Source organism: Anabas testudineus, chromosome 13 (assembly GCF_900324465.2).
Source record: "Anabas testudineus chromosome 13, fAnaTes1.2, whole genome shotgun sequence".
NCBI classification, from domain to species: Eukaryota; Metazoa; Chordata; class Actinopteri; order Anabantiformes; family Anabantidae; genus Anabas; species Anabas testudineus.
In genome coordinates, this window is record NC_046622.1 from 11,835,003 (window position 1) to 11,856,883 (window position 21,881).

The window sequence follows — 21,881 nt, forward strand, 5'->3', positions numbered from 1 at the left end:
CCACTCCTGTGACCTACAGCTGAACTTGGACCTGTGAGAAAATAACAGGTTCCCCAATTAGGCCGCCAGTGTCTTACCGCAGGGCTGTTTCTGGAAGTCTTCCTTAACACGCCACACAACAATTAGCCTAGAGGTGCTCACCTGCCAGTTGAGACTTGCAACGAGCGGTTCCTTGCAGACCTGCTTCCCTGTCTGTCATCCACAATCTTTGTTTTTACAAGGATATGTAGGAGGAAAATGTTTGCACTCGTTGCCTGAAATTACCAGAGATATCCAGTGCCTGCACTAAAGGCTTTAGTTATTTTAATTTAAATTTAATCTAATTTAACCAGGTGACATGGCTGGCAGAAAGACATATTTTGAATAATTCAAGTTTAATACATTCCAAACAAATGACTATCATGCCAACAGGGGATGGCATACATTCATAGTCACAATCATAGCAACAAGTTGTGTTCCTCATAGCTTCAACCAGGTAGTTTGAAGGAAACGTTCTCTAATAGTTTAACCTTCGAGACAGTGAAGTGAGAATGACGTATTTGATAATACAGAAAATAGTTGCAGTGTTTGAAGGAATCCAAGTGCGTTCGTCATGGTTTATTTGTTTTTGGCTTGCAACGTGCAAGTATTTCTCTACCGACAGGATCAGCATTAGTAGTAAGATGAATTAGCCTAGTAGATTCCCTTTACAGCACAAGGTCAAACAATGTCAACCTCAAGTAGATTTATTAATTATGAAAGTAATAAAATATTTTATTAATTGTTTTACCATTACTTACTGTTAAACATTTCATTTGTGAAATTCTGATTATTGTTTATTGTTACTGACAAAGAAAATCAAAATTAAATCACCTTCTATTGTAATAACACCCACTAATCGTCGTGAACATTTTTATTTCATAAAAAAAAGGAGGGAAAAAAAACGGCTGCAAGAATTTCTTCCACTGGTCACTAGTCCACATACAAATTTCAGAAACCTTCTCCGTGCTGTTTTTAATACTTGACTTTGATACTGCAGGAAATATAAGTAACAATGTAGATTGTACACTTTCTCATAAAAAAAACTTTCTCAAATATTTTCACTGAAACTGAACATGTAAAATATTCTATGTAGTGTTGGAGCTGTGCAATGTACACACACATATGAAGCATACTTGAAGTGTTTACACAAGGCGTTAAAGCACAGTGCATATCACTCAATGAGAACCTGTGCTGTTTGCTTTTAGAAATCATCCATGTCCGGTATCAGGCACTAAAAATACACTTAAGGCTGTTCCTCACTTGCACACGGAGGAGCCCCTAGGTGCACTACAGGCCATCTTGTTTGCTCTACAGATAAAGACGATAAATGTCACATTATGAAGCGCTTAAATGCTTTGTTCAGCTGAATGTGATTTATAGCTAACTTTGACTACGGCTTATACATCTTCAAAAGCTTCCTCAATAATGGCCTGCCTGGACTTCAACCTGCCAGAGCTACTGTAACAGTTTGATTTAAGTCAGCTTAGCATGACGTGATCCAAGAATTAATAGGATCGTGTAATTTGTTGCTGAAATGTTTTGATTAGAGACTGACCAAAACAAGGCAAGTGAAATTTCAGGTTACATTTGTAAATTAGACTATTATGAAATATGAAATGAATAAATCAGTGCATTTGATCTAATCTATATTGCTATTTCTAGGGTTTAATCCGAGCAGTTGTTTCACAATAATACAAAGCAGGACTCAAAAGAAATATATTTTATTAAGTGTATTTAAATACATAAACACACACTTGTGTATAGTAAAAATGATTTTACACACACCTAAAAAATGCAAACAAGCTTACCAAACAAGCAATATTTACATCAGAAAAATACTGCACTTTTTATATGAAACAACGACAAAAATAATAATAATAATAATCTGTATAATTCAAAAAAGCGAAATTCTTTAAAATTACACATCTTTGAAACAGAAGAAAGTACAGAGAAGTCGCTGACAGGCAGTTGAGGACGGTGTTATCTTAATGCGGGTCTAACATACTGATTGCTGTGTTCGGGCAAAGCCTGCACGCTGAAAAACATCTTTGAGATTTTAAATGTTCAGCATTTGCCTGTATGCGTCTCTGGCACAGGCTGTGATTTATTCCCTCTGAGAATCTCTGACAGCTTAAGAGTCTTAGTGGCCTCGTGGCAGAAAGCAGAGTCATCCCTACTCCAGTTAAAAAGAAAAAAAAAAGAAGAAGAAGAAGAAGAAGAGAAAAGATCGGGGACGGCTGTAACGTTTTACATACAAACTATTTTAATCCAATTTAAAACAGCAGTTAAAAATACTGTTTTACATATATATCCGAAAGACCATATATTTTATACTTTATACATATTTATACAGTATGATACAGCGGCTGAAATATTGTTGTTTAAATGAGAACAAAATAAAAATGTAAGCTTGTACTGAGCAAATAATGAACACTGCTGTACAGGAGAATAGCAAACTAAACACAGTAGTGTCGTTTTTAAACTCTACAAATGGCACTTGTAATCAAAACTCACTGTAAAAATATACTTGCATTTGATAGTTATTTTAATCAACACTTTAAAGGTTTTCCTCTGAGACTAACAAGGCACTGTAGCCATTTATATCATAGCTTTTGGCAGTGAAGAGTGAGTTCTAACACATAGAGACACTACAATAAGGCAAAGTTTGATATTTTGGCACATGCACTACGTGAGGCAGCTTTGAGGATCAGTGCCGTGTGTGATCTCATACGCTTTAAAGGTACAAGAAGTTGTGATACATGTCACTGTGTTGTGACACATTAAAGCTTGACTGACCTGTTTGGATTTGACAGATTTGCACTCATCATGCTTATAGACCAAACCAAAGTTTTACCAGTTACCTCTCTGTGTGGTAAATTTTCCAGTACCGAGTAAATAAAAGGCTACATTTGGTAAAGATTGGATGCAACCAAAGTGTTTCCAGTCAAACCCCTAAAGCAAATGGGTCTAAACACCACACTGGCTTTTGACAGTGATCCTGAGGCACCATTTGTTTTCAGGTTGGCGTTAGTCTTTGGTTGCTTTGTTCTTGCTTAGCTGGCTGCGTGAGTCTCTGACTGCATTAGGAGTGGCAGCGCCCGCTCCGATTCCTCCATTGCTCTGGCTGAACTGAAAGCTTCCGAGCTCAGATCTTCGGGTTCGAGCTGAGATGCCTCTCCCCCATGATCCTCTTCCTCAGCTGCCCTCCTTATCTTCTCCTCTTCCTCTATCTTCATTCTTCGCTCTTCAGCCTCTATTTCCTCTGTTGTGGGAATAGAGTTCTTCTTGGGTCTTCCCTTGGGCTTTGTCGGGGCCTCGTGACCTCCTTTGAGCACCTAGAATAACACACAGATAATCTTAGCTGACTCTTCTGGTAATAAATGGCAGCAGTAGTCAAAGGCACTACTCGCTATTATAGTAATTAGGAGAAGACGTATTGCTGCTGGTCACCCCGTGCACGCTCATTTATCTTTAACGATTTCAGGTCTTTTTTTGTTCTCTGAGTTGTTGACCCTTCTCCAGCAGTGTTTGCTCTCACTGCTGTCATCATCGGTCACACCTAACACCACACTTTGTCTGTCCACACCCTCTCCTCCTGCTACCTTCCACTCGCTTCTCTGTGTAAACCAAAAGTATATACAATACAATTGTTTAGCAGCGAACCTAAAGCCGGGTGGAAGAAGGAATGCAAACCATTTTTGACCGAAAGATAAATAAATAATAACTCAGAACATTTGCCACTCCCACTATACAACAATGGTTGGCCCCTGTTCAAGAACCACTCCTACAAACCAATTAATTATTATTTGTGTTAACCAGCTTCATCTTATTTGAACCGATGTGGACATCACGTTTACTGACTGCTGTTCTCCATGAAGAAGAGACTCTTATCTGATTGAATCTGGAATTGAATTATGAAACTAAAATAAAGATTATAACTAAGACAACAATTATCTTCCTCTGACAGCTGCCTCAGGGTCTTTATGTTGGTCGCCACCCAAGCTAATGTTTCCTCATTAAATATCTCCATGACTGTCACGTCCCCCTGACCGTCTAACACATTAGTCATGGACCGCTTTGATTTAAAAAGACATTTTTAGCATCAAACTTAATGTAAAGCCGTATTTCTGTCACGGCACTGTGCTGCTCTGATTACATGTGTTTCTTACCATTTTCTTCCACTTCATGCGCCTGTTTTGGTACCACGTCTTCACCTGAAGCTGTGTGAGACCAAGAGACTGGGCCAGGTCTAACCTGCAAAATAACAAAACAAACCATTTAGGCTTTAAATATTGCAAACTTAAAGTCATTATATGCAGCTAACAGCGCTGGCATGAGATAAATCCACTGTTTTAATATTTCTGCAGTGCTGGTAGTGCACCTCGGTGAGAATGGGCCACTGGAGGCTTCAACAAAGCCTCTTTGCAGCATATTTCTACTACAAAAATATGAGGAAAAAAACTTCCAGTACGGTTAAATAACTTTTTACCCTTAGCTCTAACTTTCAATGTGACACTGTTCACCTGCAGCAGTGATCATCTGTACTGAGGTTCAGTAATGCAATCACAGCACAGGATGATTCTGCCTATTGGGGCTGTTGAGAAAACTCTGAATGTATCCACCACATGTGTTGATCCATGACTAACAGGGCTATTGGTCGGCGTGAAATGCGATACGTCAGGAAGGGACAGATAAAGTGAACAAGGCATCCATTCGTAAAGGAAAAGGAGCAGCTATTGGTTTGGTGTTTAAATAAGATTTCCTCTTCCCTGCTCTTGTCAAAGTCTTTAATAGTCAGATGAAGGGTTTGTCACCCCCACCAACCCCCAGTGGCAGGAACTGAGTTTCATTTGATGGGAAAGTCAAAGCCGACACAGAGAAAAAGGAGAGAGCAGAATGTAAAAAGCAGAGCAGCAGCAAATCCCCGGGAATCATGGGATCGTCTACTGTACATAACCTTATGCTCTACTACTGCTATACCATAACGTGTGTGTGTGTGTGTGTGTGTGTGTGTGTGTGTGTGTGTGTGTGTGTGTGTGTGTGTGTGTGTGTGTGTGTGTGTGTGTGCCTTTGAAAAACACCAGCCAGTCAGGCAATCAAGCTGTCTTTTGAACTTCACCATAATAATGTTTCCCCGTCCTAAAGCACAGCAACGACTGGAGGCAAAGACAAGTAATTGCACAAATGGAAAACACCTACTTATTTACGGTCATTAGTTCTCAATGGAGAGAAACCACACATTCACGCCAACAGATAAGTAACTAACTCCCTCCAAGCTACTGCAAAACTGCCACTTTGTTGCATTGCTACACCTTTCACAATAGGAGCATAACCGAATACCTTTCAATAATGATGATGATGATGATGATGATGATGATAGCAGTGGTTATTATTAACACAATTACTTTAATTGGTAGTTGCCTAAAATCATTACAGTGCCATGATATAACTGATTTAAAGTCTTTTTTCGGGCATATATTTGGTTTTGTTTCCGCTCGCACTTGTGCGTACCGTCTACTCAAGACCGCAGGAGGATTCGAGCCAAGGAAAGGAAAGGGAAAAGTGAAGTTATCTTTGGATCACAACAAACCAAAGTGGGGAGCACGCCACATCTTTGATGTGGGGTTTTTTAAAAAGGGGATTTTCCTCTGCTGATGTTTTTCCGCCAGCTGGGTATTTAATTAATTTTCAACACAGTGTTAGAATCAGATATTTTGACAGGACACAGTATTTTGGCATCGCCATGTGTGCGGGTGGTTGGTTTTGATCACTGAGTTGTGTTCTGCCTTGGGCCTCTGCTTTAAGATGAAGCATGGCACCTTTCCAACAGCTTCAGGCAAAACCATGATGTGATATATTTAATAATGTACCGTGGGAGTTTTCCCCACGGATGAGATGCAAACGAAATGACAAATAAATCTGGTTGATTCCAAATGTGCCAATGTTTGTTTTCGTTTTTTTTTTTAGATTGGATGTGGTGAGCAGATAAATTTTCAAAGAGGATACAATGGGTGACACGTCTGTTTAGAAAGTAGCTACTCCCATGTTTAAAATGCTGCACGTGAAGTCAGATATTTATGTTTTTAATTAACGCTGATGTACTATCAGTATCTGCATCATAAGAAGCAGATGAGTGATGAAGATTCAGTGTTCATTCATTCTCTATTTAAAGTACATTAAAAAGTTCATAAGCAGTTTGACATTCCTACAGCGCTGGTAGTTTTTTTTTTTACTGTTCACTACTATTCTGGATTATGGAAAAGTAGCCTGCAGGCCAAATATAAAAGTGAGACATACAATAAAACTGGAAAATACAGTCTAACCTCATGTCAGGTCCCAAAAATGACCCACAGAATGGAACTTAAGACACAGATATTAACATGTGGATTACTTCATCTTATTGTAGAAACCTAAACGTACTTTACATACACCTGCACATGTGTGAAATGATTGGCAGTAAATCAATGTAATACATTTCTGTTTGCTTGTGTTGGCCCCCGTCCCTGTTTTCTTGAATAAGGCAGTGTTTCATTGTCGGGGCTTTTTTTGCTGTTGGGGAGCTCAGGGTTAAAACGTTACTCTTGTCTCAACTAGAATGCTGAGGTAATGCTCTGGCTTCGACAAATTCACATTACACGAGACATTCCCCACAGGATGAATCAAAAATTATGATGTTAGGTTAACTACTGCTCGATAATTACAGCTGTGGCTTTGTGAATGTGTGTGCGTGCGTGTTCACTCTGCACTTTCTAAATGCAGTCTCTGGCAGGTATGCAGGTTTTTCAAAATGTCACAGTTGATTGACACTTATGACTTTGTTGGCTTTTTTCCATCAGGTTGAAATTTGAGAACTTTTTTTTCTTGTTACATTTCACATATTAATGGTTTGCTGACTTTATGTCACTTAGCCACAAAACCATTTAGGTAGCTCTCAGGTTAACAGAGTCGTGATTTATCCTTTGACAATATGTGCAAAACTCTTGTAATACACCCCAGCTGTACCTAATCCAATCTACTGTACCTAGGTGTACTCAATCAGATGTGAGTTTGGTGAGCATGCTGACCTGTCAGGCGTGGACAGGTACTTCTGCTTCTGAAACTTCTTCTCCAGCCCCATGAGCTGCAGCTCGGTGAAGATGGTGCGGCTGCGTCGTGGCTTCTTCAGGCGAGGCGTGCTGCGCTCGGTGTCCGACTCGCTGCTGATGCTGAGGGGTGTCTGGCTCGGCGAGGGTTCAGAGCCTCGCAGGTGCTGCGGGGAGAGCAAGGGCCGGTGCGAGGGGGGGACCCCGCCCGGAGACTGCGGCTGGGGGAGGTGGGTGGGCAAGTTCGGAGGCTGTCGTGTGATCACTGAGAGAAGCGGGTAGGCGCGTAGTGACGTGGAGCCTGGAACAGCAGAGACAGTGCGTCAGATGACAGAAGCACAGCAATGCATTAATGTCGAGCATGAAGAAAGAAGGAAGATTACATATCCCCCTGAATCACTGTAAGTTTTTACTGAGCTATTATGAGCTCCTCGATCACCTCGGTTGTCCAATTATCGACCACCTGTAATGACTTAGACGGCTTCATTTTTAACTGCCCAGCGTTTGCAGTGAAAAGTGTTTTGCTTTTGACCTCCCTCATGTAGAGAGCTGTGATCTTGATGACGCATGCTGTGTTTTACACTGCTCCCCTGAACCCTTCGGAAGAATGATTATTTTTCAGAGGTTGTTAAATGGTAACCGACTTCCCAGCACCAAACCACATCCACACACTGAGTCTGTCAGCAAGATGTAGAGGCGCACACACAGACACAGAATTAGCTGCAATTAAATCTTTAAAAACTAAATAGTGAACTGTACAGCTAATTACTTTCCTCTTAGAATCTCCCGCACTCGTGCAGAGCCAAAAACAAACACACACACACACTTTAACCGCTTTTCAGTGTAGACAGAAGCAGAAAGTCGCCAGAATCAATAAAATGGAACACTTGTCTGGAGCCGAGGAAGGAGGGAAGAAGGCTAAGAGGTTGGCTGAGAGGAAGTAGTGGTTGAACCAAAGTGAAAATAATATCATGCCAGAAAAATCCTTACGGCTTCAAATAAAAAACGAGAATGAAAACCAGAATGTAGACACACAGGTTGTCACGAACAGCACGTGCAACCCTGGTTGTGTGCAGTAGAGCTGTCTATCCACGCATCCAACAGCAACAGACAACATGCACCAATGCCCACTGGAGGCATAAAGTCAGACCTTGACTTTGGTTTTTAGATGCTTTTCCCTGTTAGTCATCTGTCATTTTCAGATGATCTGTTTTCTCCGTCAGGTCAGTGCGGATTTGTGCAAAGATAGGAAAAATAAGAGGAGGAAGGATGTTTTTAAAAAGATGGAGCAAATCTACTCTACACGTCTAAACTGTGCGTCAATATAAGATTAACCCCGCTGTTAGAGGTAGGTCAACATGCATGGGGAGCACAAGTACTGCATGTAAATACACATAGAGTGCAAGTAGGCATAGTTGCTCCACACACACACACACACACACACACACACACACACACACACACACAATGCCTTGGGCTTATCATGACATCATAGTAAGGCACTGAGGTCACCACTAATCCTCCAACGTTAGATTGCTGCTGTTGCAACAGGTCTAGACAAGAAGACCTCTTTACTCTGGTTATACGCTCTCGCTCGCCATTTATACTATAAAAAGTCTCAACCGAAAGGAAATCTCTTGTCAACAAAGAGCTCGAAGTTGTCTCAGACGGAGAGAAGAAGGGGATAGAGACATCGAGAAATGTCAGCCCTCGTGGTGACTTTCCACTGACAGCAAAAACTGCCTCCCTGACGCTCTGTTGACAGGGGCCAGTGTCTTGTCAATAGTCCACAAATAAACTGTTTGAGTAGCTGCAGGAGCGCATTGATACTCTTGATAATCACAGTCGGAATGTGGGGACTGGCACAAGTGCTTATGGTAACCATTACAGAAAACATACCTGCTAAAAATAGATGGAGAGCTGTTTGTTAAGACTTCCTTCAGATGCCAACAATTTGTTCTGTTGATCACATAGTTATTGTTGTGTAATCTCACTCAATGAGGAACATTGTTCGTTATCTTCTACCGTCATCTGCGACCTCTTCTCTGTTTCATTTTTATTTTTTTCTCAATGGTGATCTGAAAAAGACGATTGAGGGCTGAGCTATCACAAGTAACGTGAACTTTCACCCCGCTTTGTGTATAAACTGTTTGGTGACAGCTACAGAGGGCTCAGTTAAACAGGTTTGGGCTTTTTTTTTTTTTTTTTTTACTTTGCCCTTTGAGAGCAAATCAAACAGTGTTAGGGTGGGAAGGGCAACAGGCCACGGCAGCTTTCTTATCTGCCCTAACTCATTGCTTTAATTAGAATCATTCACCTTCAGGACATGACAGATTGGAGCAATTGATTGCCAGTTCTCAACAAATGGTAAAAATAAGCTGTTAGGAGCATCTTGTTGACTATAAGTGTCTTTTTTTCCAGGCACACTGGCAAACTTCTCCAACTGACGCTGCACGTCTAGCAAAAGACATTAAGCGTTAACTATTTAATCTGAAACCTGATCCATGCAGGTCTTCCTGTGGCTGCTGAAATCAGCCTGTAGCATAAACTACTTTTAGAACTGATTTATTACTGATCCTTTGTCAAGATAGAAAAGTGTGATGGTGGTGGTTATGCAGAAATGGCGGGGGGGTGGTGGTGGTGGGGGGGGGGGGGGGGGGATGACAGGTTGTCAAACATTATCCCCAACTGAAGATAGAAGATATGTGTGTACTGTGTCCTTGTGTGTGTGTTTGCATGCTTGCCTGTGTGTGTTGACACTGGTGCAATCAACTTTCTCAAGCCAGAATTATGCCTAATGGGAGACTTTATTGTCTGCATTGGATTAGGCTTTAAGATGGGATGAAAACCCTTTTGCTCACTTGGATTTCTTCTGTAAGCCCTCAGCCAGTATCAAACCAGTGAGCAGCGGCCCTCGGGCTGCACACACTCCTCCCTTTTTTATACATTTCTTTTTTATCATGCTGTCAGGTGAGATCACACTACAGTTGATCTTAATCTCTCTCACCTCTTCGGGAAAATACCACTAAAAGCCCTGCCCTGGGTCCTGCTGAGAGATGGGAGTCCAAATGAAATATCGTACCCTGCCATTACACGGTTCACTGTTGCTGCCTCTGACCCTGATGAAACTGACGGAGAATTAACTCCAAGAAAATGAATCACTTTTACTCCACAGAATCAAGTCAAGTATTTCATCATGCACAAACAAAAATGGTCCAAAGAAGAACACGTCTGAATGGAAGCGATACAAAGCCAACAATTAATTTGTTATCAGCTCCCTCTGATGACATTATTACCATTTCTCTCTTTCAGCGGCCTCCACTGGAATTAGGAGGTCATAGCATCTCTTCCTATGCAGGATGAAGAGCGCAGTTTCCACGATTAGGGGACCACGCAGGGGCCAAGCGCCTCTCTTTGGCTCGGGATCTGTAAGCCTGCCAGCTTCTATATCAAGCACGAAAAGCCATTGATGTTGGTGAATATACTATGTCTCACACCCCCTCGGCTACAAATAAGTGGTGGGCACACTGTTCTGATATGCGGGATGGGTTACTCTATCCATCCAAACAGAGGGGTGCCAAAGCCCAGTCATAGTGCCCTCTAGCATACACCAATCCATATCAGAGGGATGAGGGAATTGCTTTCCCCTATTTTTATCCATCCACGACTGTCATCATCAAATTGCAGTGGCTATTATTTCAAACTTTGGAGCTATTCTCCTAATGGTTCATATGGAGTGCAGCGGTGGTTTGGATTCACCAGGTATTAAAATGATGATGAAGGGAAGCTGTTTCGTTACATTTTTAAAAAGCTTCGTCGTGTTGCTTTGGTACAAGACATTTTAAAGGGCTTCTTTAATCATGGAACATAACCGCTTCATGAAAGTAACCACATACTGACAATAATATTTTTAGGTTTTGAATTTCATTGAGTATCAATAAAGATTCCTCAGGGTGCAGTATTATTTTTCTTTTCTCCTTCTTTTAATGGGCAGTGTTAATGAGGGCACAGCGCTTCACTTTGATCCGGGTCACATACATTTCTGTGATGTTGGACACTAACAACACGCAGTCCTAACATCTGAAAACTTCCATCAGCAGCAGAACTCATTAAGGGAGGCCTTTGGTTTAGCAGAACATATATTAATCCAAACCAATGACATCAAATAGAGTGAAGATTAAACACAAACGTATAGGTTTAGATTTTGTCTTTGTTTTTTATCTGTCTCATCTACTGTGTCTTCACTTACTTTCATGTATAACTACACCGACTTATCAGTGCAGTCATTTATCATCTTAGGCACAAAAAAAGCCCTGAAGCATCGGTGATGTTCACTGACTGTAAAGCATGCATTTGAATTTTTTAGCATGAAACCTGCTGTGATTTATAAAGTAAAGCAAAGTAATGATAAAGGTGAAATTAGAGAATTATTAATTCATTTAGAATTATTTAATTTAATGATGCTAATCCACAAATTAAACATTATAAATCACTCAAGTGAAAAAACAAAAATGTCAACTTCATTTGCACAGTTTGAGTTGTAGGCACCTGAAGGACAATGTAAAAAATAATTAGCATAGAAGACTCAGCAAATGTTGTCATTACATTTACATTAAGTGGCAACACAAACCAACATGGTCCAGTGTCGATTCGCCTTGAATAGGATGTAAACGTATTAGAATTCAATTAAAATAAAAACATCTATCAGAAATAAAACGGACCAAGTGGAAAAGGTGTCACAATTTCCGTGCGTAAAATGACATCTTCCCATTTCCCCTCTCCAACCTGCAGCTGCCATTACTCCCGAGTCACCACTGTTTTCTAATTAGTTTCTTTTTTTAAATTAGTCAGAATAAAAAAAAATCTCTTCTTACCCGAGCACGAATGAAGGGGCTTCGGCCGAACAACGAGTGAAGGGCACACCGAGTAGAGAGAAAGTTTCTCAAAGTAATCACAAGTTTCCTTGGAGAGGATCTCGTCAATCATGAAAGTCTTGTAGCGCCGCCTGGCAGCCTTCAGCTGGCCCGGGGAGGAGAGCCTCAACTCGGCTTGACAGTGCATGATGCGTCCGAGTGCGCCGTGCGCTATCTTCGCTGGACAGTGGTTACTGGTCAGTAATATCTAAGCTTATGCAAGTTGAACCGTGTGGAGAGGCGACGTGAGGAGTTCATGCGTTTAAATAACTCATTATTTGTCTTTAAAAAATAATAATAATAAATGCGTCGGCGGGTTGAAGCAGCCTTCAACTGGAGCTGCGCAGAGCGCCACGGTCGTAATGAAGTGACTGCGATCTGTGCTCACACCCACTGCTATATAAACCATCCCTGAACACATCTCTGCAGCTCTCTCTCTCTCTCTCTCTCTCTCTCTCTTTTACAAATACATTAATTTACTGTACCTTGCCCCCCCCCCCCCCCCCCCCCCCCCACACACACACACACACACACACACACAAACACACGCCAGAACATTTTTCTCTGTATAATTTTCTACCTGCTTTGTTAATTTGACTCTAAATTACTTTTCTGTAATAACAAAAGTTGTTTGATTATTACAAACGGTAAATTAAGAAACTAACATTATTATCAATGTTTCAGCTTTCAAAATAAAAGCGGTATTAATGCATCGGTTTCGTCGTGTTTTTTTTTTTATTCCGGACGCTCACATTAATTTTATTTAATTTATCTGTTGATAAATCTGTGTCTAACTTGTTTTCTTCTCTTCTTTTAGCTCATTTTTGTTATGAACCTAAAACTAACGAATCTATTCGATATTTAAAGTCAAGACTCAAACTAAGTTTGAATGTTGTGAATTTAACTGTGACAGTAAATAATAAGAATTTCTTCTTTAACCCTAAATAGGCTGCAGATACGTATAAAGGAGTTGTATCTTGTCTGTGGAGTAGGAACACCTTTAACTATTTAGTACGAAGCTCGATATAGTTAAATCCACTGTGTTTATTTAGTTACATGATTTAAAAAATGCAAATATTATTATTATTACTGATGTAGTTGTCATAAATGTGGATTTTCATACTGAACTCTGTAGTTCTTTTACAGAAGAAACATTCAAATTAGATTATTTATAAAATAAAAGTCTATATAGCCAGAACTGTGATTAAAGGCCAACTGTAAAATGACGCATTTGTAAATAATTATTAATTATCCACAAACGACATGTGCGACATGAACAGAGGCCGACTGAGGTAAACAGATGCAGGATGTCGCAGGTAAATTACTGCAAAACAAACATTTCATGTTTACAGAGCAGCAGCATTATGTTTTTTTAGGGGGTTAATATTCTACTTCTTCTTTCTGACATTACTCTCAGAGTATTAACTGTATTTCTCAGATAATGTTTAAGTGAAAAACTTTTTTTTTTATTATTATTACCTCAGATTACACGTTGTCAAATAACTGATATGAACAACAACTAGTTTGTGTAAGGAAACCCGGTGCAGGTAGAGTTTCAAACTCCAGACCCCTGAGGGGGAACGACCGTCATCACCAGAGCAGGAAATAAAAGTGATTCGCAGGCTGCATGCGGCTGCGTTCAAAGTGAGAATGAGCATTATGAAAGGGGAAATGTGGGAGCTCTGCATGGGACAGAGCGGCTTCTTTTCAGGAGTTTGCTGCCTTGATCAAGGAAGTGGAAGATGAGGACGACTGCTGCTGCAGAACCAGGCTGATGAACCAACGTTAAAACCAACTTAAATTATTTTACTGTGTGTCAGTCGCCGTTTTAAATCAGCATTGGTTAAGAAAAAAGACATTTAGACTGGTTGCATTGACGGTTTTGAACATTGAACATGTTTAATTATTTAGTAAATGAAGACCACATTAAACGCACCGCGCGTCAGGCCTGTGCCACATGGCCACCGCGGCACCGATAAACCCACCGACCTGAGCTGGTGCCAAGCTCCGGGACTTAATGCTGCAGGGATCTTTTCATTTCTGATTTGAGTTGCAGGGCTGCTACAAGAGATGGAGGATATCTCCGTGGGTGTTTGGAAGTGGATCATTTTAGGAGACTAGGCTTCTAAAAAAGTCCACACAGCAGCGGCTACTGAGTGGCCTCTCTAATCCGTTCGCTCCAGGGCTGGAGACGCCAGGCAGATCAACCAATTAAAAGAGTTATGCCTCAGTCAGGAGCGGAATAAGCGCCTTCCCAGTACTGACACCGAACAGAGGATCCTCTCCATTAGAGCGATTTGGGAGCATCAGGATGCAACATGATATCAAGCAGATTACAGGCAAGGCAGAGCTTAGCGCAGTAGGTGCAAATGCACAACCGCTTTTGGACACTGGCAGGTTTATTTGGGGGGATGTAGTTGTCGATAGAGCGCGGGAGCCGCTGTTGGTGTCATAAGCGCTTTCGGAAGGGTAGATTACGACCTCAACTCGGACATTAAGGGATTTGATCATCACTTTGTTGGAAAGCAGGTCCTAACAAAGACGCTGAATGCAACGTGAGATGTTAAGGATCAAAGTGCTGGTAATTCTGGGAGGGAACAATATGTAAAGTGACCCTAACCTGAGATGTTAAAGAGTCTTCAAGGGAAAACACACCTCAACATACCTAGAGGCTGTAAAGTGAACAGAGTAGATGACAAATCTTCACACAGACTCGAGCATTCAGCATCCTCATCAGAAAGGTCAAACGGAAGCGCCGATCATGTGCCTCAGTTATATTTACTCTCTTAATTGATTCAATAAAAGGATGCGTGTGGCGCCACCTGTAGATTACTTCATAACCCACCGCACAAGCATATTAGTTACATGTGGGGCCATTTATAGGTGCAGATGAGGCCATGTGTGCATGCACTGCAGCGTGTAGCATCAACATACAATAGATCACTAAGTCACATACACAAAGAGCTGGAAATAGTGATCAAGAGGTGCAGCCATGAAAGACAATACAACAATCAAAGAAAGGGAGCTTTATAAGAATGAAAATGTTCATTTTAAAACAGTTCTGTCTTACAGACGTACAGAATAAAAAAATAAAATAAAGCTCATTTTTAGAAAGCACAAGATCAACTAATCAAACAATAAGAAAAGATGGTGCCCAATTGCAGTAAAAGTGGTGCTGGTGGATTTTTTTTTTTAGCTGACTTTGTTTTTTGCTCCTTTTGTAAAATACCTGAAGAATTTTAAATACTGGGAGCCCCTTTTGAGGGCTAATTGCATAACATAAAAACTGGTCAAAATGCAAAATCTTCTCTCTTTTTTTTCTTAAATATGTCTTTTTTTTGCCTTCCCAAAAATTATTACCAGTCATGTTTGCTTTTTTTTTGTCCTTATGACAATATTAGTTTTCCCCCCATTAAATATCTGCAACATATGTGAGACAAAACTCACATGACAGTAGTGTACAAATTTAAAAAACGCCTTAAAAGTAAATAAAAATGGCTCTAAGGCATTAGTTACCAAATTGTCAAACTGGTAGGATCCTGTATAAACAACCTGAGTATTGGTGTGAATTTGTCAACGTAATTAATGGTCTTCTTCGGTAAGTTGTCCACAAATTTGTGAAGAACTGAAGTCTTTACAGAAATCCTTAGCATATCAGTACCGTCGCCATCTATTCTCTTGGTAGCCACGGTTATCGTGATGCCTGTTGCCACCTCTGTTGTCGTGGTGACGGTTGCTACTCCTGTCATTCTGGTGGTGGTAGGTGTCCCGGCTGTGGCCGTGTTGCGGATGACGAACAGAGCCTGGTTCTTCTCCGTAGCGCTGGTTTCTGCCACTGTTCATCTGGGACGAGTGATGCCGCTGGGAGGTGTTATGTTGCCTTGAGCCACCTCTGCCTGAATTTCCACCTGCAGGAGGCTGCCTCTGCAGAGGCTTGGAGAAGCCACCGTTCAACTGTTCAAGTTGCTGCATGTGAAGCTGCCACATCATGTTGTTCATCTGCAGATGAAGGAAAAGACACAGGATTTGTGTTTTATACAGTTCACCCTGGACAAACCCTCCCCAATTGTTTCCCCTGTTAAAATATGCACATTTCATCTTAATCATGAAAAACAGATGTATTAAATGCAGACATTACTTTATGTCATGGCCGTGCAGTGTTGTATCATTATAAAAGAAGAAAAAGCTCACCATGACATTCTTCTGCAGATTCTCGGGAGATGAAAAGGACCTTTGCATTTGAGGTGGAGGAGTGTAAGGTGGAGAACTGAATTGGATCGGGGTCCTGTAAGTCAAACAAACTACTGTCAGATATTTTTTTATTTTAAAAAGGCACATCACATAATGCCTTGCACACACTTCGGCAAAACCTCAGATGTAACATTTTGTAGGATAGTAACCACAGATTAATAGTAGCAGTACTTTTTGAACATTTTCAGAACCTTTTAACAATACTGTGATGATACAGACAGCTGATAATTTTAGTCACTATAATTATGATATTAAATTAAACAACATAAATTAATATTACAGGACCTATCATTGATTAAACATTTAATGGACAAGTCTATCACTGCTGATGGGGGACTTTTCAGAAGGGGGCGGCAGAGTGGATTAAACTCCTCAGACATTCCCCCATCATAGTGGGAATAGTGGCATCTTCTCTCATTTACAATCTAGTGTTTTCCACACATTGACACACATCTGTTGTAAAATGCCACAAATCAATATTACTGCCACTTATTGACTCTCTTTTTTTAACAGATTAGAGATGTTATTTAATTGTAGAGCTACACACAGTGTTGACCAGCTCGTCTCTCTCTCAGTCACACACTCGCATACTGACTCATCTGCGAGTACCCACCACAGTAAGCACTGTCCTAGTAGTTGTAGAGAATCAACTCTTCAAATAAGGTAATGGCAAAAAAATAGGAAGTCTAGCTAGTAAGGACTGCTAAGCCAATGAGAAAACACAGCCAGGTTGTTCATAGTTTGTATGTATGTGACTGTTGCTTAATGTGAATAATGTGAATATTAATTATTTTCCTTTTTAAAATATATTTTCCAACAAATGTCCTAAACAGGGAAAGATGGAAAGAAGTGAGTCTTCTATAAGTGTATATGCAGACCAGTCCAATCCCATTTCATATCATATCCTATGGCAGAGTTCCTATTTTAGTATTCAGGAAGGCAAAAAGCATTAAAAACTTGTATATCTAAATAATGTGCATGCTATGGCTCTACATTACATGGAGTCACAAGAAAGATACAAAGCAAATCTAATCTAAGATTAGAAAAAAAAAAGAACTTGTCAAATGAAAATCCACTTTCCCACTCTCACTCTCTCAAAGTTGAGATAAAAACAACATTTCTAAAGGAAAAACACCTTCCTTACATGAACTCAGTGGTAGTGCCATACATTAAAGTGCAGCTAAGATCTCATCAAAAAGAGATCTGTACCTGAAAAAATTAATAAGGTAATCATTTACCTCTGGCCATGGGGATTTGGGGTGTTTGCAGGACTTGAATTCTGTGAGTTTCCTGGACTGCCTGTATGACTGCTACCTAAAATTGTGCAAACAGAATATAAACAGTATGGCATTAAATGAGAGAAAATTATTAAATGGGAGCATGACAAAGATCTACTATTCATTTACCAGAATATATGGTATTCTATAACCCATTAGTGCCAGCCACACAAAAGAAACATCAGTCATGACACCTGGAACTTCTCCAGAACTGACACCATATGTTCTGTTTTTGTACTAAATCAATTAAATCGCATAATAATAGGATCTTTACATAACAAGCAAATATAAGGAGAACTGCTCTATTCCAAAATAAACCACAACTGACTTCACTGTAACAAAAAATAATGCTACTCATATCATTTGCAATTCAATAGTCAGTGGTAACAGTAGTAAACAAGCCTTTTTAAACATGCCTCCTGCACTTTTAAAAAGGCTGCGGCTACACCTTTGTTTATTTTAGCTCAATATCATGAATGGTGTCTCTTTTCAGTGAGAGCCCTCTGATGGCATAGGTACACCATTATTCCTTTATAGACATGGTTGTATTCTGCACCAAGACTTTAAAAAATCCAATGGACCCAAGTGCTGACTCCCTCTGCTTTTAGCCACCATGTAAACTTAAAGACATGAAATTATCAAAGGGGAACAGACATACACAGAGGCAAATAAATGCAAGCAAGTACATTAACATATCCTTATTTTTCAAACCCCTAGTTAGGTCATTATAATCACTTTCAAGTCACATAATAATGATTTAGAACAAACCAAAACGAGATTTAAATGTCTGCATACAAGGTAAATGAAGATACTACGTATCTATGACGTGCAATTAAGCTGAATGTTACTAGCATCCAGTAAAAAAAGCAAACAAACAAACAAACAAACAAACAAAAACCAATCTGAACTCACCTGATCTGAACTGCACATGAATAGTCCTTCCAAACAGCGATATCCCGTTGAGTAGTTGCATGGCATATGGCACCGACACTTCATGTTTGTAAACGGCAAAACCAAATGTTTTCTGTTTTCCATCAGAGTCTTTTGGGATTTTAGTTTTGATGAGAGGACCTGCCTGAAAAAAACAACCACATATCGCATCATTTCCTAAACAACAACTGAGCTCAAGCTAATGCTACCTAGCTAGCTGCTATTACCACGAACCCCGTAACCCTCAATCTCATATTATACAACCATTACCGTTAACTCTATAACACGATGTCACATTTGTTAGAAGAGAGCTTACCGTTTTATCACTTAACCTGATAAAGTGGTAAGCTCTGATATGAACTCGATGTGTTAGCATCTATTGGGCTATCAATGCACTTGATATTTGGTGTTAGCTCTGCTAGCTTTAGCAAAAAAAAGCACCTGTAAAAACAACTCGAACAAAAGCTCCTCCGTCACTCGTGAATCTAAATTTCTTATGAAGAGCGTCCGGTCAGTTTCTTCCTCTATTCCCATTGTACTTAAGCAAATACCGTCTCCCTCCTAACGATATGATGCTAAACTTTAGCTTAAAAAAAGCGCTCTGCGCAATATAAACGGAAGGCCTCGTATTGCCGTAAAGTAAAATGCCGTCAAACTTCAGCTGTCGTCGCAATGAAAAAGGGCTACTTTACGACACACAACAATGTATTAAACCACGATTGAAAGATTTTGGTTTTCTTTGGGAGTATGGTTTAATTAAACCATGTCATTTAATTAAACAGTCTAATCTATCTATCTATCTATCTATCTATCTATCTATCTATCTATCTATCTATCTATCTATCTATCTATCCATCTATCTATCTATCTATATATCTATCTATCTATCTATCTATCTATCTATCTATCTATCTATATAGATAATGTTTTTGTCTAGTTTCTGTGACTGCCTGGCTGTCACCTACAGATAAAGACTTGTTTTTCTCTGTTGCTCGGTCTGATTACGTCACTGGCTGAAGCACCTGGAACTGAGTGTTTCTGATTCTGGCTACATCATTGAGTGTGGGGGTCAAGTGAGCGGCATGAGAGGCTTGACTGCCACCCTAATCAGCTGGACCTCTGTATCTGTCCTCCATATTAATTAGATCAATTTAAACTGTAATGATTTTCTCCTCGGCGTCTAGAGAAACGTCCTTACATATTCTGGGCTGATAAAGCTCAATTTAAACAATGCCTTTCTTATACTTTTCTTGCAGGTGAACTTTTTCATTAGACAATTCGGGCGGACTGCATGCTATAGACATTACTGAAGAAGCTACGCGTTGCAGTTTCTATGACATAGTTATTCCACGCAAGGTGTTGTTTCCATTGCTTATATTACTCATGTAGCAGTAGGCTAAATACTTCAATTTAACACCAAACCCTTGGCTGTCAACATGTCTTGTGGGAACTGTTCTGCTCTGCATAGTTGTTAATATTTGACTTATTGGTGCCTTCCCACAAAATACTTATGATTTAAAATGCTGCTAGGGTGCAATGGAAGCAGTAAAAAGCCTGAACCATAAAACCACACCTGTGCAATATACTATTTGATGACTAAAGCTCTCAAATCTATTTTTGGTCCCTACACTGCCATTACCCCATACATCTCCCTGATGTATTTCCTCCTCCTGTTTTATAACCACTGGAAGAAATTCAGAAGAACACTATGAAAGTGCCGGTTCTCAGAACAAATTATACAGTGTGGAAATGAGGGAAATGGGTTTGTTAAATGCAAGACAGAATGGGCAGACCTGCTGAATTTGTTACTAGTATTAGTACTTCCTGTGGGAATCAACTAAATACAGTGCTGCTTTTTTTTTTTTTTCCAATAAATAAGCACATTTTTCTTTTGGTCTCTAAGGTATTTCAAATCGACATCCAATTAAAAAACAAATACATTTTATCAATATCCATTTACTCTAAATCTATTGGGCATGGAGTGTACACTAATGATCTACACATTTATCATTTCTGAAAAGTAGCAGTAGATGGCAGCATTGATCCAGTGACAGTGGATACACCAGAGTCACACTACCAGGGGCCTCATCTCTGGGAGGATTTGAGACAGTATGCACTATAAAAAGAAACAAAAGGCTGAATGTGTATGGGTTTTTATGTAGAGAAGGGAATTGAAATTAATTGTCATAGGACTATCTTCTGTTTCCCTTTTAGCCTGTAGTCCACATTCAGGTTTCTCATAAAGATTAAAAGGATCTAAATGGTTTGCTAGAGGGGTAGTGTTGTTGTTCATGTTCATGGAACTTCACGGTTTCTACAGTGTTATTTTTATTTTTTATATTTAAGAAGGGAGCTCCAGGGTGAAGAGCGTTATTAGTAGAAAAACAGGGATATGTGGGTACATTAGGGGCTTTGCTGCTACTCATGTACGTATCATTTAAGCTGTACATTGACTGAAAGAGTTAATAAAACAGTCATTTTTGATGTGATCAGTGGTTTTTGTCATCCTGTACTCACCATCACGGACATGAATGCATCCGCTTTAGTTTTCATTACTAAATTCCTGGATACATCTACACACAGGCTTGACTACATTGTTTTAATTTATAGAGGAAGAAAAAAAAACATGACAAAATGAGAGCAATGCTCAAGGGCAAGACAGTGGCCACTGAGCAGTTTTTGAGGGTAGAAGTGACAGGGCAAGACCCCAGAAGTAGGCCACCACCAGCCACTCCTATTCCAGTCACATCTGGGTGAACCCTTATAGTAGTTTAGAGCTTCTCCACAAATGTAACGAGACCCCACACAGACACACACTTCCAATCATGACCTCTGGCTTGGAGGGTTATTTCGTGGGACTGTGAAGATTTATATACGCACCCGTTTTCTTCACCAACCCCCACCCATGCTTCAGGCTCTAACCTATACACAACACACCCTTCTGCTATTCATTGATATTCATAATTCATGTGGAAGGAAGTGATTCTGGATCATTAATCGCACATGAATTTTAGTGAGATGAAAGTTTAATTAAGCCATGCCCCTTTGGTGGCATGATGCCACAGAGAAGCTTCCTACTGAATGCATCCAGTGCACAGTTTAATGGTCTGTACCTTTATAAGTGCTGCTCAGTGCTTATCCTGCAACATTTCCCCGTCTACAAGCAGCTTTGCTGTATTTTATACCCAGTGCTCTGCTATTGGATGATAACAATTGATAGCGATGGGGTGCGAGTGGTTCTTCTTATAGGTTCAGTAACAGGATGTGGATCAATCTTACTTCATTCAATAGAACAGCAGAACCACTATTGTGATTGTGCTATGTCATTCATTATTCATGACTGCCAGCTATCGGTCCATGTACAATATGCACATGATCTTTTATGTCTATGCAATCCTGTTTGCAAC

At 40.0% G+C, this 21,881-nt stretch overlaps 2 protein-coding genes across 2 annotated transcripts; both read right to left on the bottom strand.

The window, feature by feature from the left end:
• Nucleotides 1–1,782: 1,782 nt before the first annotated feature.
• On the bottom strand, nt 1,783–12,390 carry barx2 (BARX homeobox 2). The gene is made up of 4 exons (XM_026340406.1): nt 11,978–12,390; nt 7,086–7,404; nt 4,191–4,275; nt 1,783–3,356 (listed from the first exon to the last, which is right to left on the bottom strand). Exons 1-4 carry the CDS (start codon nt 12,162–12,164, stop codon nt 3,075–3,077), a joined length of 873 nt encoding a protein of 290 aa, XP_026196191.1. The 5' UTR covers nt 12,165–12,390; the 3' UTR covers nt 1,783–3,074.
• Nucleotides 12,391–15,027: 2,637 nt separating this feature from the next.
• rbm7 (RNA binding motif protein 7) lies at nt 15,028–19,118 on the bottom strand. Its single transcript, XM_026342237.1, has 5 exons — nt 18,916–19,118; nt 18,457–18,619; nt 17,506–17,581; nt 16,208–16,301; nt 15,028–16,015 (listed from the first exon to the last, which is right to left on the bottom strand). Exons 1-5 carry the CDS (start codon nt 19,006–19,008, stop codon nt 15,671–15,673), a joined length of 771 nt encoding a protein of 256 aa, XP_026198022.1. The 5' UTR covers nt 19,009–19,118; the 3' UTR covers nt 15,028–15,670.
• Between the last annotated feature and the right edge of the window lie 2,763 nt (nt 19,119–21,881).

What these genes read in the sequence shown, in the direction of transcription:
- barx2 (XM_026340406.1), bottom strand. Translation starts at nt 12,164, where the DNA reads ATGCACTGTCAAGCCGAGTTGAGGCTCTCCTCCCCGGGCCAGCTGAAG. An exon ending in GCCCCTTCATTCGTGCTCGG is followed by an intron (nt 7,405 to 11,977) that starts GTAAGAAGAGAT and finishes CTGCTGTTCCAG; the next exon opens with GCTCCACGTCACTACGCGCC. An exon ending in GCATGAAGTGGAAGAAAATG is followed by an intron (nt 3,357 to 4,190) that starts GTAAGAAACACA and finishes GTGTTATTCTAG; the next exon opens with GTGCTCAAAGGAGGTCACGA.
- rbm7 (XM_026342237.1), bottom strand. Translation starts at nt 19,008, where the DNA reads ATGGGAATAGAGGAAGAAACTGACCGGACGCTCTTCATAAGAAATTTA. An exon ending in CCAAATCCCCATGGCCAGAG is followed by an intron (nt 16,302 to 17,505) that starts GTAAATGATTAC and finishes TTTGACTTACAG; the next exon opens with GACCCCGATCCAATTCAGTT. An exon ending in ATCTGCAGAAGAATGTCATG is followed by an intron (nt 16,016 to 16,207) that starts GTGAGCTTTTTC and finishes CTTCATCTGCAG; the next exon opens with ATGAACAACATGATGTGGCA.